Genomic DNA, 11,511 nt, shown 5'->3' with positions numbered 1-11,511 from the left:
AAAAGAGCAAGCACTTTTAGAGAAAGTGAAGTGAAGCCAATTCAGGAGGTGTGTTAAAACATCCTTTCCAGTATCTGCTGCTATGGAATCAACATCATAGCATCTGTGCATTCAGCCAGCCTTTACTTCTTGGTCGTGGTAGAAAACTTGGCAAGATGGAACTCGCCCACCCCCCACCCTGCAAGTGCTTTGATGATTTGTCGACTTGTGTTTGTGACTCCTTTGTCCTCTATGTTGGATTTATATTTATGGCTCCAATGGGCTCCATGATTACCCTGCTAAGCTGTACTCTATATGTGTGCCGTGTGAGTAACATCCATCATGTGGAGGTGCACACAGACCATGACCTCATAACTGCTCTGCGCATCCTGTGAAAGGCCTTCAGTGGTGCTCCTTACTCTTTTTAGAATGAAGATATATTCACCAGCAACAATAAAACTGCTGCATTTCAGTTCTACAATTCTTTACAGTTATTACCAAAAAGGAGAATCTGGTTGAGCATCTGAAAAGTCATATAGCAAGGTAAATGTTTAAAAAGTGCAAAAAAAAGCATATACACAGGCGTCTGAGGACTGTAGTTTTGTTTTTGCAACAGCTAAACCATGCCATGGTCAACCGCAGTTCCAGGAAGCTGTATTATTTGAAATAAATACAGTGGTACCTCTGTTAACGTTTTTCCCTGTTAGTGTGTTTTTCGGTTAACAACAACATTTTGCCTTTTCAATGTTACTTGTTCATGTCGAAGAGTCAGAAGAGTAAGCAGTAAATAACAATTTATCAGTGTCCTAACTGTGTTTATTTTGTATAAATCATGGAACAAAAGCGGTTGTCTATGAACATTGCTAGTAGCCATTTCCCATCACAATCAGTGGCTTTACCCAAGTTTTTTAAACACTTGTAGCAAGGAAAAAAGCGTGTAATAATCACATTACATGTTACAGATGAAAACCTAACGCTAAAATGCTAAAGACGATTTGAAGTAAGCTCTTTTCTTGAGAAACTTCCAACTGTATCTACTTCTGGATTAAGGCTGTTTTTTAAAAGTGGACCATTTATTATCAACTTCTATAAAGTTGGCTTCGGCAGCTAGCGGCACAACACCGTAAGTCCTCCGTAAGGCACTTGGGAGAGTAACCAACCACAGCGGAGTGTGCGGGTCATGTGTGCAATAAATTAAAACACCATTTTCGAGGGAAATACGATATCCAAAGAAATACAGCTGGAATAGGCGCAGATTCTGTAAGATCTAGAAAGCTTTCTGTGCTGGTTGTTGTGTGTAGCTACTCCATAGGAGTCCACAACTCAATACAAAGGGGGACGAAAAATTAGCATGAAAGATCCCCTTGAAATACCGTCCCACTTGCGAGCCAGTGATGAAATGGTAGCCAATCACGAGCTCAATATAATATACTCATTATAAAAGTCTGACCTCTGGTGTCATCTTACAAAGAGTGCTACAATTATTACACAGCAACTTAACACTAAAAAGGTAGCTAAGAAATATACAAGACAAATACCAATATGAGTTTAAAAAAACGGGGATTTAAACTTCTTCCCATAATGCATTGTTACTAGCTCTGTGTTATTATCCACAATTAATTGCTTTCTTTAGCATTTTTGGTCTTGTCACAACAACTTCTTTGTTTACATTTGAGTTTGGAACAGTATGTGAATCGTGAGAGCAACGATTACGACAGAATCAGCGTATCTAATTGAAGTCTTTCCAAGAGTGATGTTATTTGACATCATTCGAAGTTAATGTGAAACATATTCCAGAAAGAAGTCAAACTAACATCATGGACCACTAAAAGCATACCTCCACAAGATCTACTGTGACTCTTTTGTCCCTCGCAGGTTGACCTTTGCTATCTTCTACTGTTGGCACACGTGTAGATTGATAGCTATGACCACTGTAGGCTCCATGATTACCTTGCTAAGCTGCGTGACTAACATCCATCCTCTCAGAGGTCATGACCTCATAACTGCTCTAAGCAAGGGAAAGTAGAGTAACATACTGTATGTGTGACACTGGCCTTGCACATTGTAGTTCAAAATGAGAAACATGTTAGAAACCCAGATTGCCCTTTCAGAGTATACTGGAGCCCGACAGCAAATCCCAACCTGATGGTATGTACCCTATTATAGTATAGTGAGAAGGAAGTGAAGTGAGAAGGAGCAATGAAAAGAAGGAACTTTTCCGGGAAGCCCGCTCTTGGGTGGAATAAATTAAAACAGACCATTTTCACAGGAAGCACAAAATCCAACAAATAGAGCTGGAATAGGTGCAGATTCTGGAAGATCTATGAAGCTTTTTGTGCTGGTTATCGTGTGTAGCTGCTCTATAGCAGTCGATCTTGGTTCTGCCCTCCCACCATGGCTCTCTGGTGGTGGGGGGCCTGTGCAGACCCAGTGGGGTGAGGTTTGCTGGGTGGTAGGAAGCAGTAAACACATTTGCCAATATAGTCTTATAGTTGTTTAGGTGGGACACAGTCTGAACTGGCCACATATAGGAAGAGAAGAACTAGTCAATTAAATACAGTAAGACACTGCTTGTCTTTATTTTCAGTGCTATATTGTTTTATTCATGTATTTCAAGCATATAATTGAATATTTAATAGAGTAAGTGAATACGGTAAGTGAATAGAGACATCACACACACTTAAGTCAGTTCCAAAGAATTGAAAGAGTACACATCACACACTATTTTCCTGCTGAGTATTCAGGGTCTAATATTGTTTGAGTCTAATGGACATGTAGGAGATTATTTTGGAGCTTTAAGATTTAAGTTCTTAATGACTGTCTTCATTTCATTGCTTCTTCATTTTCACATGGAAAAGGGTTTAAGCGTATGAAAGTTTCCCAGTAGCACACAACTTTCACCGCTCAGCAGGAGCGAGAGGATATAGCATTTCATCAGTGTCTGCAAAGAGTCTTTTTGTGCCAGCAGGTAGGCTCACTTTGCTCAAACAGGAAGTACGTTTATAAACATGTGCTGTTCCAAGCTGAAAAGAAATGTCAGCATATTTCTAGAGGAGGTACAAAAAAAAAAAAAAACAACAACCTCAGAGCAAAGTCTAAAGACATGTAAGTGCGGAAAAGCAGTTAGTTCAGCTCAAGTAGGGGCTTTGCTGGAGAAAAAACATTATTTTAACAGTGTCATATGTATGGAGAATAGTGGATTTTTGGTTTGTAATTGCAGAGGGAACAAGAAATACTTCATTTTGCTCCATAAACAGTATCAGCAAATCTTTTGTGCAGATGTTGCAGTTCTACCCTCTAACTACAGCTATAAGTGTGTTTGTGCACAAAATAACCACCATTTATAACAAGGCTACTGACCAAGAAGTTGCTATGGCAAAGCAACAAGCTTTGGACTCAGAACCTCCAAATTACACCATGGTTCTCAGTCGGAAAAAGGTGGATTGCACCATCCGGGTTGGGAATGAGGTCTTAATTGTTCACGAGTGAGGGGCGGTTGAAGCGTGATATCAACAGGCAGAGCCGTGCAGTCATGCGGTCGCTGTACCAGGCTGTCGTAGTGAAGGCAAAGCTCTCAATTTACTGGTCGATTTATGTTCCTACCTTCACCTATGGTCATGAGCTTTGGGTGGTGACCGACTGGATGTACCGTCAGGAATAGGGTGAGGAGCTCAGTCATCTGGGAGTGGCTTAAAGTAGAGGCGCTGCTTTTTCACATCGAGAGGAGCCAGTTGATGTGGCTTGGGAATCTAGTCTGTATGCCTCCCGTAAGCCTCCCTGGTGAGGTATTCCGGGGCAGACGTGGGACACACTGGCCTGGGAATGTCTCGGTGTTCTGCTGGTGGAGTTGGAGGAGGTGGCCGGGGACCGGGAAGTCTGAGCTTCCTTATTGAGATTGTAAATTAATCTTCGGTTCATGGAGGACTACAAGGAGGAGTAAAACCACAACAGTAGCAATATGTTTTAACAGGGATACAAAAACGCTACAGCCGAACTGTGCCAGGACGTGACACATCAGTGGAGTGAATATGGTGGGAAATTGTGTGCCTGTCTGAGAAAAGTACATTAGGTGTAAAGTGAGAAGTTTTACAGCCTTTAAACATATCTAATAATTATATAATAATATCTCATAACAAATAAGGTTGGATACTTAGATTTCACTTATTGCAGGCTATTTTGGGAACCTATCCATGTATTTTGTGCCACGAAGATGCAATATATATTGGCGATGTCAATATTCCGACATATATATACTATATTTCATAACATAATACCACAATAAACAGGAGATTTCAATTTAAAATACAATCCATGATTTATTACAGAAAAGAGTGATATCCAAATAATCTTATGTTACATTGTTTTTACACCTCTCAATGGTTTTATTTTATTTTATTTTTTTACATGTAAACAGGAACAAAGTAAAACACATGTCACATTCTCATTAAAATGTATGGCATGAACTTGCTCAAGCACAATTCTAATAGGAAGCGTAACGTTTTCAGTGATGTGCAGGGTTATTACTCAACATGACAACATTCATATTGTGCTATTGCCACCCGAATTAGGAACACTTGTCTTTCACCGTGCACACTTCATACATGTGTGATTTGCATCGTACCTCCTTTTAGACAACTATGTCAATTTGTGTCTTGATTAATGAGATTTTTCTTTGGACGTACTTTATTATTATTATTATTATTATTCTTGCTGGGTCGAAAAATTCAGCCCCTCCTGGAAACACACAGTTTTGTCTGAGCTTCCACAAAATTCTTAGTAGTGGAGAAAGGGTTGTATGTGTGATATGTGCAGGACAAAGTAAGTGAAGTTAGCGTTGCTTGAAAGCAGACACTAAATCACGCAGACTGGACTGTACAAGGGTAACATGCATAGATTTTCAATGTTCACACAGCAGGGAACCTTGACCAGCGTTCTAACAATTAAAAAAATACTTTAAAATGATATGTAATTATAATATAGACGAGAGACTATTAAGACTGAGAGCAATTTTTTTGTTTATATTTTTTTTTACAGTGGACATTATATGTCAGGAAGAATTGTATGAGTTACTGGTACTTTGCATGACTAAGCAAGAAAAAAAAACATGCTTTTAGTGTGTGCTCTATTGCATACGCACTGCAGTGCAAAAATATGTTTTAAGAAACAGGACATATTTGATTGTATTGTAGAAAACATGATTGAAAAGTCGTCAAACATTCGGAAGACACCTGAGAAATGCAGACAGGACATCTGAGTGTGAATACCCAAAACAAAAAAACCAAACAATAAACACACAAAGAAATATATACTGTACATTCAACAGCAAAATAAATAGTTGATAAGGGGAAACAAATTAACTATACAAACGTAGTTTTTAGTGAGGAGTGATACAGACATTTCTTTGATTTGTGCAATTGTGGTTCACGTCCCTACTTTCTATCATCCCCCGTGTAGGACTGTCATCATGATACAGTACATATTTGGATGTTCAATTTCAGCATGAAGCAGTGCAAACTCAGTACACATGTATGATTGTCTCATTTCCAGTCAAAATGGCTAATTATTAGCTTATACCAAATGTGACCAAGTGGTTAGCATGTTGGCCACACAGTCAGGAGATTGGGAAGACCTGGGTCCGATTCTCTGCTTGGGAATCTCTGTGTGGAGTTTGCATGTTCTCCCTGTGCATTTGTGGGTTTTCTCCGGGTACTCCGGTTTCCTCCCACATTCCAAAAACATGTTAGGTTAATTGGCGACTCCAAATTGTCCATAGGTATGAATGTGAGTGTGAATGGTTGTTTGTCTGTGTCATGTGTCCTGTGATTGGCTGGCAACGAGTCCACTTCAACCAACCTTTTATGTACCGTACTGACCCAAATATAAGACGGTATTTTATTTCTACAAAATGTCTGAGAAAGACGTATTCAAGTACTTATATTCAGGGTCGGAGATTTCTGCACGAAACAACAGAGCTTTTCTTCCTGTCACTCACATATGCCCGCTCAAAATAACAGTCTCATAGATGGAAAAGGTAGCCAACAACAGATGGCGAGTTATGGCACTGCTTTTACGATGATACTGATCAACTGTCCATCAGCTAAGAAATTTTATATCCTTTTTTTGTTGCAATCCAGTTGTTATTTGGTTGATGTTGAAAGCATGATTAAAAAAATCCTAAAAAAAATGGTCTTGAATGTGGTCTTACATTACACTCAATATGATACTACAGTTTATTTTGTAATGTGGAGTGATGCTAAATTTGTAAACAATATTATAAGAACAAAATACAGTAGAACCTTGGTTAGCATCATTGAGCCGTTCCACCAACTTACGTTACAAACACAGTTGGACTCATGTCATGTATATTGCACGCTAACTCGGAAATGTAGGCAAACATAGGCAACATTGTTGTGTACATTTTCGACGTAAACAGAAAAATATGCTAACCGGGTTGTACACTAACCAAGGTTTCACAACATTGAGCAGCTTGGACAGCCACTTCATTGCACTTTTCACAAAGTCAACTTTTCCGGTCAAAGGTCATCACAATTTTCAATCACTGGTATTCAAAGGAAACACATTTGAAGAGTTAATCCTTTAGTTGAACATTTTGGTTGATTTCTGAATTGTTTGATCGACGAACCACTCGGTCGTACTGTTAGAAGTTATTTTCCCATCTGTTGACCGTGTTTTCTTTGTGTTTATTTAATCCTGTCAACTTTTTGTCTACTCTGACTGGAAATGTTACAAATACATCACAAATGTTTGAGTTCTGAAGTGATGATTGGGGATTTTGCCATAGAATGCGTTATTTCACGGCGCCTGCCACAATTGTTACCGTTGGGGAAAAGCCATGCTGGATCTTTCATTTTAAGCAACCAAACTTCACAACAATTAACATCACGATGTAGCTAAAACCACAGCTGACTTGCATTCTCATCCCTCCAGAACTGGAGTGTGTAATAAGTGAGGAACAGTGGATGGATGTTCTTTGTGCAGTGAACATCCAAGCCACAGGTATGTCCAAGTCATGCTTCAGGGCTTCCAACAACAAATGAAAAACAGGCTATGGGCGCAGAGAGAAAGAAGGAAGCAGATTTGTGGCTCCTGCGTGCAAGCGTCACTCATAATGGGAGTCGCGTTATGGCGGACATTGTTGTTTCAGAGCCACTAGACCAGAGCACGTACCCCAATTGTGTGTGAGTCACGTCCAAAACAAACCCACTCAGGAGAAAAGTTGTACAACAGAACAAGTAAGAAAGAGAGGCTTTCTTTGCACTTGAAAGCGCACGTGCAGCACAAACAGGCACACGTGATGTCGGCGCACAACTGTAGGCACAATCATATCGCAAAATGTTCACATCCTGCAAACTCAAGGCAGTCAAGCTCAGCAGTAACACAGCACACACACACACACAACTCACACTGACACACACAAACCAGGCACCAAGAAGGTACACAACACTAACATGCATGTTCTATAGGCTTCATTTGACAAGTCTCCATGATGAATGCTGTTGTTTTACATGTTGCCACGAATAGTATCAGCATGCTTCAAGGGCGATGTACAGTCACTTTGCTCTATTCGGGAACCACCATGATGGTTCTGCTGATGCTGGGTGAAAAGAAAAATAAGACATGCAGCGGACTGCAGGATTCCAAGTAGACGAGAGCTAGCTGCCACACAGAAAGAGAGAAAGAGTGCAAGATGGCTGACAAAGTGAACCGCTTCATCTGCATAGTAAACATTACAGCTGTCATACAGCAGTGAGGCCATGACACAGCACACAGCAAGGGTTGGCGGGGTTGGGGGGGGGTGCCAGGCGATGGATCCGGGAGGGTGTCAGAACGCAATTGTGGCGTCAGCACGGGAACAGATGGCGAGGGAGGGGTCCGGGTGACAGCTCAGGCTGAAGCAGCTTTGGAGTGTCATTAGTGAAGAGGGTGTCTTTGGTGAATCTGCTCAAAGCTAAAATCCAGTAAGGGAAGCAGGCAAAGGAGGGGGGGGGGGGGGGGATGTCGAGGGCTGTGTGAGAGATGTGAAGGGGGTAAAAAGTTAAGGCCACTCGTGGTGAAAACGCCGTCCATTCTTCTTTCGCTCCTTCTGCAGGTGCTCCAGCTCAGCCTCGTACATCATCTCCTGCATCAGGTACTTCTCCCTGCGCATGCGGTCGCACAGGTCTTTGGGCATGTCCGGAATGAGGTACGCAATGAAGGATTTGATGCCAAAGACAAGGTGCTGAGGAAAGCATTAAGCAATATAAATATATACCCTCTACACTCTCAAACAATTGCTTTCAGACATTTAAATGTACTACGATTTAGTTAAAACATACTTAACATTATTGTACTGGTGGTCCCCGGTTTACGGCGTTCCATGTTCCAAGGATTTGTGGTTACGTACACGACATGCTCAGATAAATTCATGAAAAACTTGAGTTTGGTTCATAAACACGAGAACTAGTTCTCCGCGGAAGAATACACTATGTGTTCATATTGACAGGACTTGTCTCATACTTTGGGCCGACCCGTGTTAGAAAACAACATTGGCCACATACACATCACACCCCCCCACACACACAGTCAAGACACATGTCACATTCAGAGAAAGTCTGAAATAACAAACTTTATTTGTGGTTAGTGCGCAGGCCACACAGCTAGGAGACCCAAGTTCGATTCCACTCTCAGGCATCTCTGTGTGGAGTTTGCATGTTCTCCCCGTGCATGCATGGGTTTTCTCCGGGTACTCCGGTTTCCTCCCACATTCCAAAAACATGCTAGGTTAAATTGTCCATAGGTATGAATGTGAGTGTGAATGGTTGTTTGTCTATATGTGCCCTGTGATTGGCTGGCGACCAGTCCGGGGTGTACCCCACCTCTCGCCCGAAGACAGCTGGGATAGGCTCCAGCTTGCCCACGACCGTTGTGAGGATAAGCGGTAGAAAAAGAATGAATGAATAATTACTGTATTGTATGTCCTTCATATGTTCATATGTTCAGTGTGTGAGACTGAAGTATTAATGTAATATAAAATTCGACTTATACCAAAACTCACTTACATCACAGTCTAGGAACAGAACTTGTACGTAACCCAAGGACCACCTTATAGTATGTTATAGTATGTTTTAGTGTTGAAGCATTGTTAAAATGATGAGAATGTTGTAGAATACAGACTGTTGTCAAGGCCAAACTTTTGCAAAAGTGACCTAAATTGTTATTTTAGGTATTTTAAGTGACATAAAATCTTATTTTTTTGTGCAGTGAGAACAAGCTGCAATCACCCTAATTTCGTTTTTTTTTATCTGTAGTGCTGTTTTTTTTCCCATTTTTATGTACACATTCTGGCCTTTTCATGGTAAAAACCCTTAAAATCTCATCATTAATACATGATGAGGATATTTTGATGTAGTTTTACAGGTTTAAAATATTCATCTGTAATATTTTTAGAGCCGACATTTTTTACTTTAGGTTGTGGGCCAAACCTGATATGACCCCCACCCACATGGACATTTTTTTTAATATCACAGAGGGGTAAATGTGCAGATTTTGTGACCATTTCTGATAATTTCTGTGGAAATACCACTATGTTTGTCTTTGCCTTTCTTCTACTGTCCGGACAAAATCTACAGTAACCCCAGAAGAGATCCTTCTGTGGAATGGGCAGATTATGCATTTCCCAGCATGTTTTGCTGTAGTTAAAATGATCAATTTTGACTGTCTTGGGCTTTTTTTTAAAGGTGTTATTTTGTACAGACGTGTTGTAATAGATAAAGTGTTTCTGTTTTTAGTCACGTACAGTTTACACTTTAATGCTATCTACAATATTTATTTGAAATCAAAATGCCAGAGTAGTTAATACCGTTTGAATCACTTACGCAGATTACTCCAAGTACTTTATTTGTACTGTATTAGTACTGTATTTTCCAAACAGTTCCGTGGGCCACATGTGTCTTAAGGGTTAAATTAGACACCTAAGACACCTAATCTAGTCTTAATATTTTGATTTAAAATATATTTTTCTAATGTAAAAACTACCGTAAAATGAAAATAAGGCCTAATAGAAATTCATCTACACAGGTGTTTTGCAAAAAAAATTAAATAAATAAAAAAATAAGAAAGGTAGACAGACCTCAAAGACAATAATGAAAGCCAGCCTGGCAGCCAGGACATGCCAGAACTGCAGCGTGACCTCGTAGGGCACCGTGCTCCAGGGCGGGGCTCTGTAATCTCGATACCTGCAGTATTCCGACTCACTGCTGTTCTTCAGCTCGCTCATGTCAAACACAGACAGGCTGCTGTTCACGTAGCCTCGCAAACATCTGCCGATTCAAAGGATGTTTAGCACAGCAGCAAACCTGCGTCACCGTGTTTGAAAATAGCTTACTCGTCGTCATGGTGGTACCCCTTGTCCACGCAGGGGCCGTATTTGAAGGCGTAAACAAAGCGAGGAATGTAGTCCGAGGTGATGGCAATGACAAAGGCGTTGGTGATGACGGCCAGCACGCCGATACCTTCAAGTATCCCATGCCAGATACCTGATGGACATCCCATAATAATGGAATTATTACATCAGTGGATGTCAAACTTTTCACACCAAGTACCACCTTAAAGGTTGGTACTCATTTCTTAATATCAGTACTTTGTGGGACTTAAAATGATCTAGGGGTGAAATGTTCAATCATTGCATTTCAAATGAAGAATACAAAACATTTGTGCCAAAAGTAGAAGGAGAATGTCACAGATCAGACTCACCTATATCCGTGGCTCGAGCAGGCATGGGTCTCCTCCATTGGGTAACGAACTTGTAGGCGTCAAGACGAATCTCGATGATGTTGTTGAGCAGGGCGAGGAGAGGAGCCAATGGGAACGCTGCTACAAAGATGGTGGTGAAGCCAAACTGGAGGACTGAGAGGAGAGAAGACTGCAGTCGGTGGTGGTTTTAAATATAACTTTATTCATGTTGTGTTTTATTTAGTACGGAGTACTGTCCAGTAGCTCAAGAAGTTATGCGCTAAAACGCTAACGAGTGAAATTTACTACAACAGCGCCCTGTTATTTGATTGGCTGAGTAAGTAAATAGATGCAAATAGGACCTCATCAGGGGCTGCACGGAGGTCGAGTGGTTAGCGCGTAGACCTCACAGCAAGGAGACCAGGGTTCAATTCCACCCTCAGGCATCTCTGTGTGGAGTTTGCATGTTCTCCCCGTGCATGCGTGGGTTTTCTCCGGGTACTCCGGTTTCCTCCCACATTCCAAAAACATGCTAGGTTAATTAGTCACTCCAAATTGTCCATAGGTATGAATGTGAGTGTGAATGGTTGTTTGTCTATATGTGCCCTGTGATTGGCTGGTGACCAGTCCAGGGTGTACCCCGCCTCTCGCCTGAAGACAGCTGGGATAGGCTCCACCACCCCCCGTGACCCTCATGAGGATAAGGAAAATGAATGAATGAATGAATAACTATATTAAGAAAAGCAGGAAGTGAACAAATGTAACAGTAACTGATTGTAAAAGTACCAGATGGAGGGGTAG

At 41.0% G+C, this 11,511-nt stretch overlaps 1 protein-coding gene across 2 annotated transcripts in view; it reads right to left on the bottom strand.

Moving 5' to 3' along the window:
* Window positions 1–4,294: 4,294 nt before the first annotated feature.
* ano3 (anoctamin 3) overlaps window positions 4,295–11,511 on the bottom strand; it is a 35,516-nt gene continuing 28,299 nt past the window's right edge. For both annotated transcript variants that reach the window (XM_058075117.1, XM_058075118.1), the window contains exons 22-25: window positions 10,732–10,884; window positions 10,364–10,514; window positions 10,109–10,298; window positions 4,295–8,218 (exon numbers count right to left, since the gene is read on the bottom strand). In XM_058075117.1, the coding sequence (XP_057931100.1) occupies window positions 8,036–8,218; window positions 10,109–10,298; window positions 10,364–10,514; window positions 10,732–10,884 (677 nt within the window). In that variant the 3' untranslated portion in view covers window positions 4,295–8,035. The remainder of the gene's footprint in view (window positions 8,219–10,108; window positions 10,299–10,363; window positions 10,515–10,731; window positions 10,885–11,511) is intronic.

Source organism: Doryrhamphus excisus, chromosome 6 (genome assembly GCF_030265055.1).
Source record: "Doryrhamphus excisus isolate RoL2022-K1 chromosome 6, RoL_Dexc_1.0, whole genome shotgun sequence".
NCBI lineage: Eukaryota > Metazoa > Chordata > Actinopteri > Syngnathiformes > Syngnathidae > Doryrhamphus > Doryrhamphus excisus.
The sequence above is the reverse complement of the archived record's forward strand: the minus strand, read 5'-3'. Positions and strand labels throughout refer to the sequence as shown.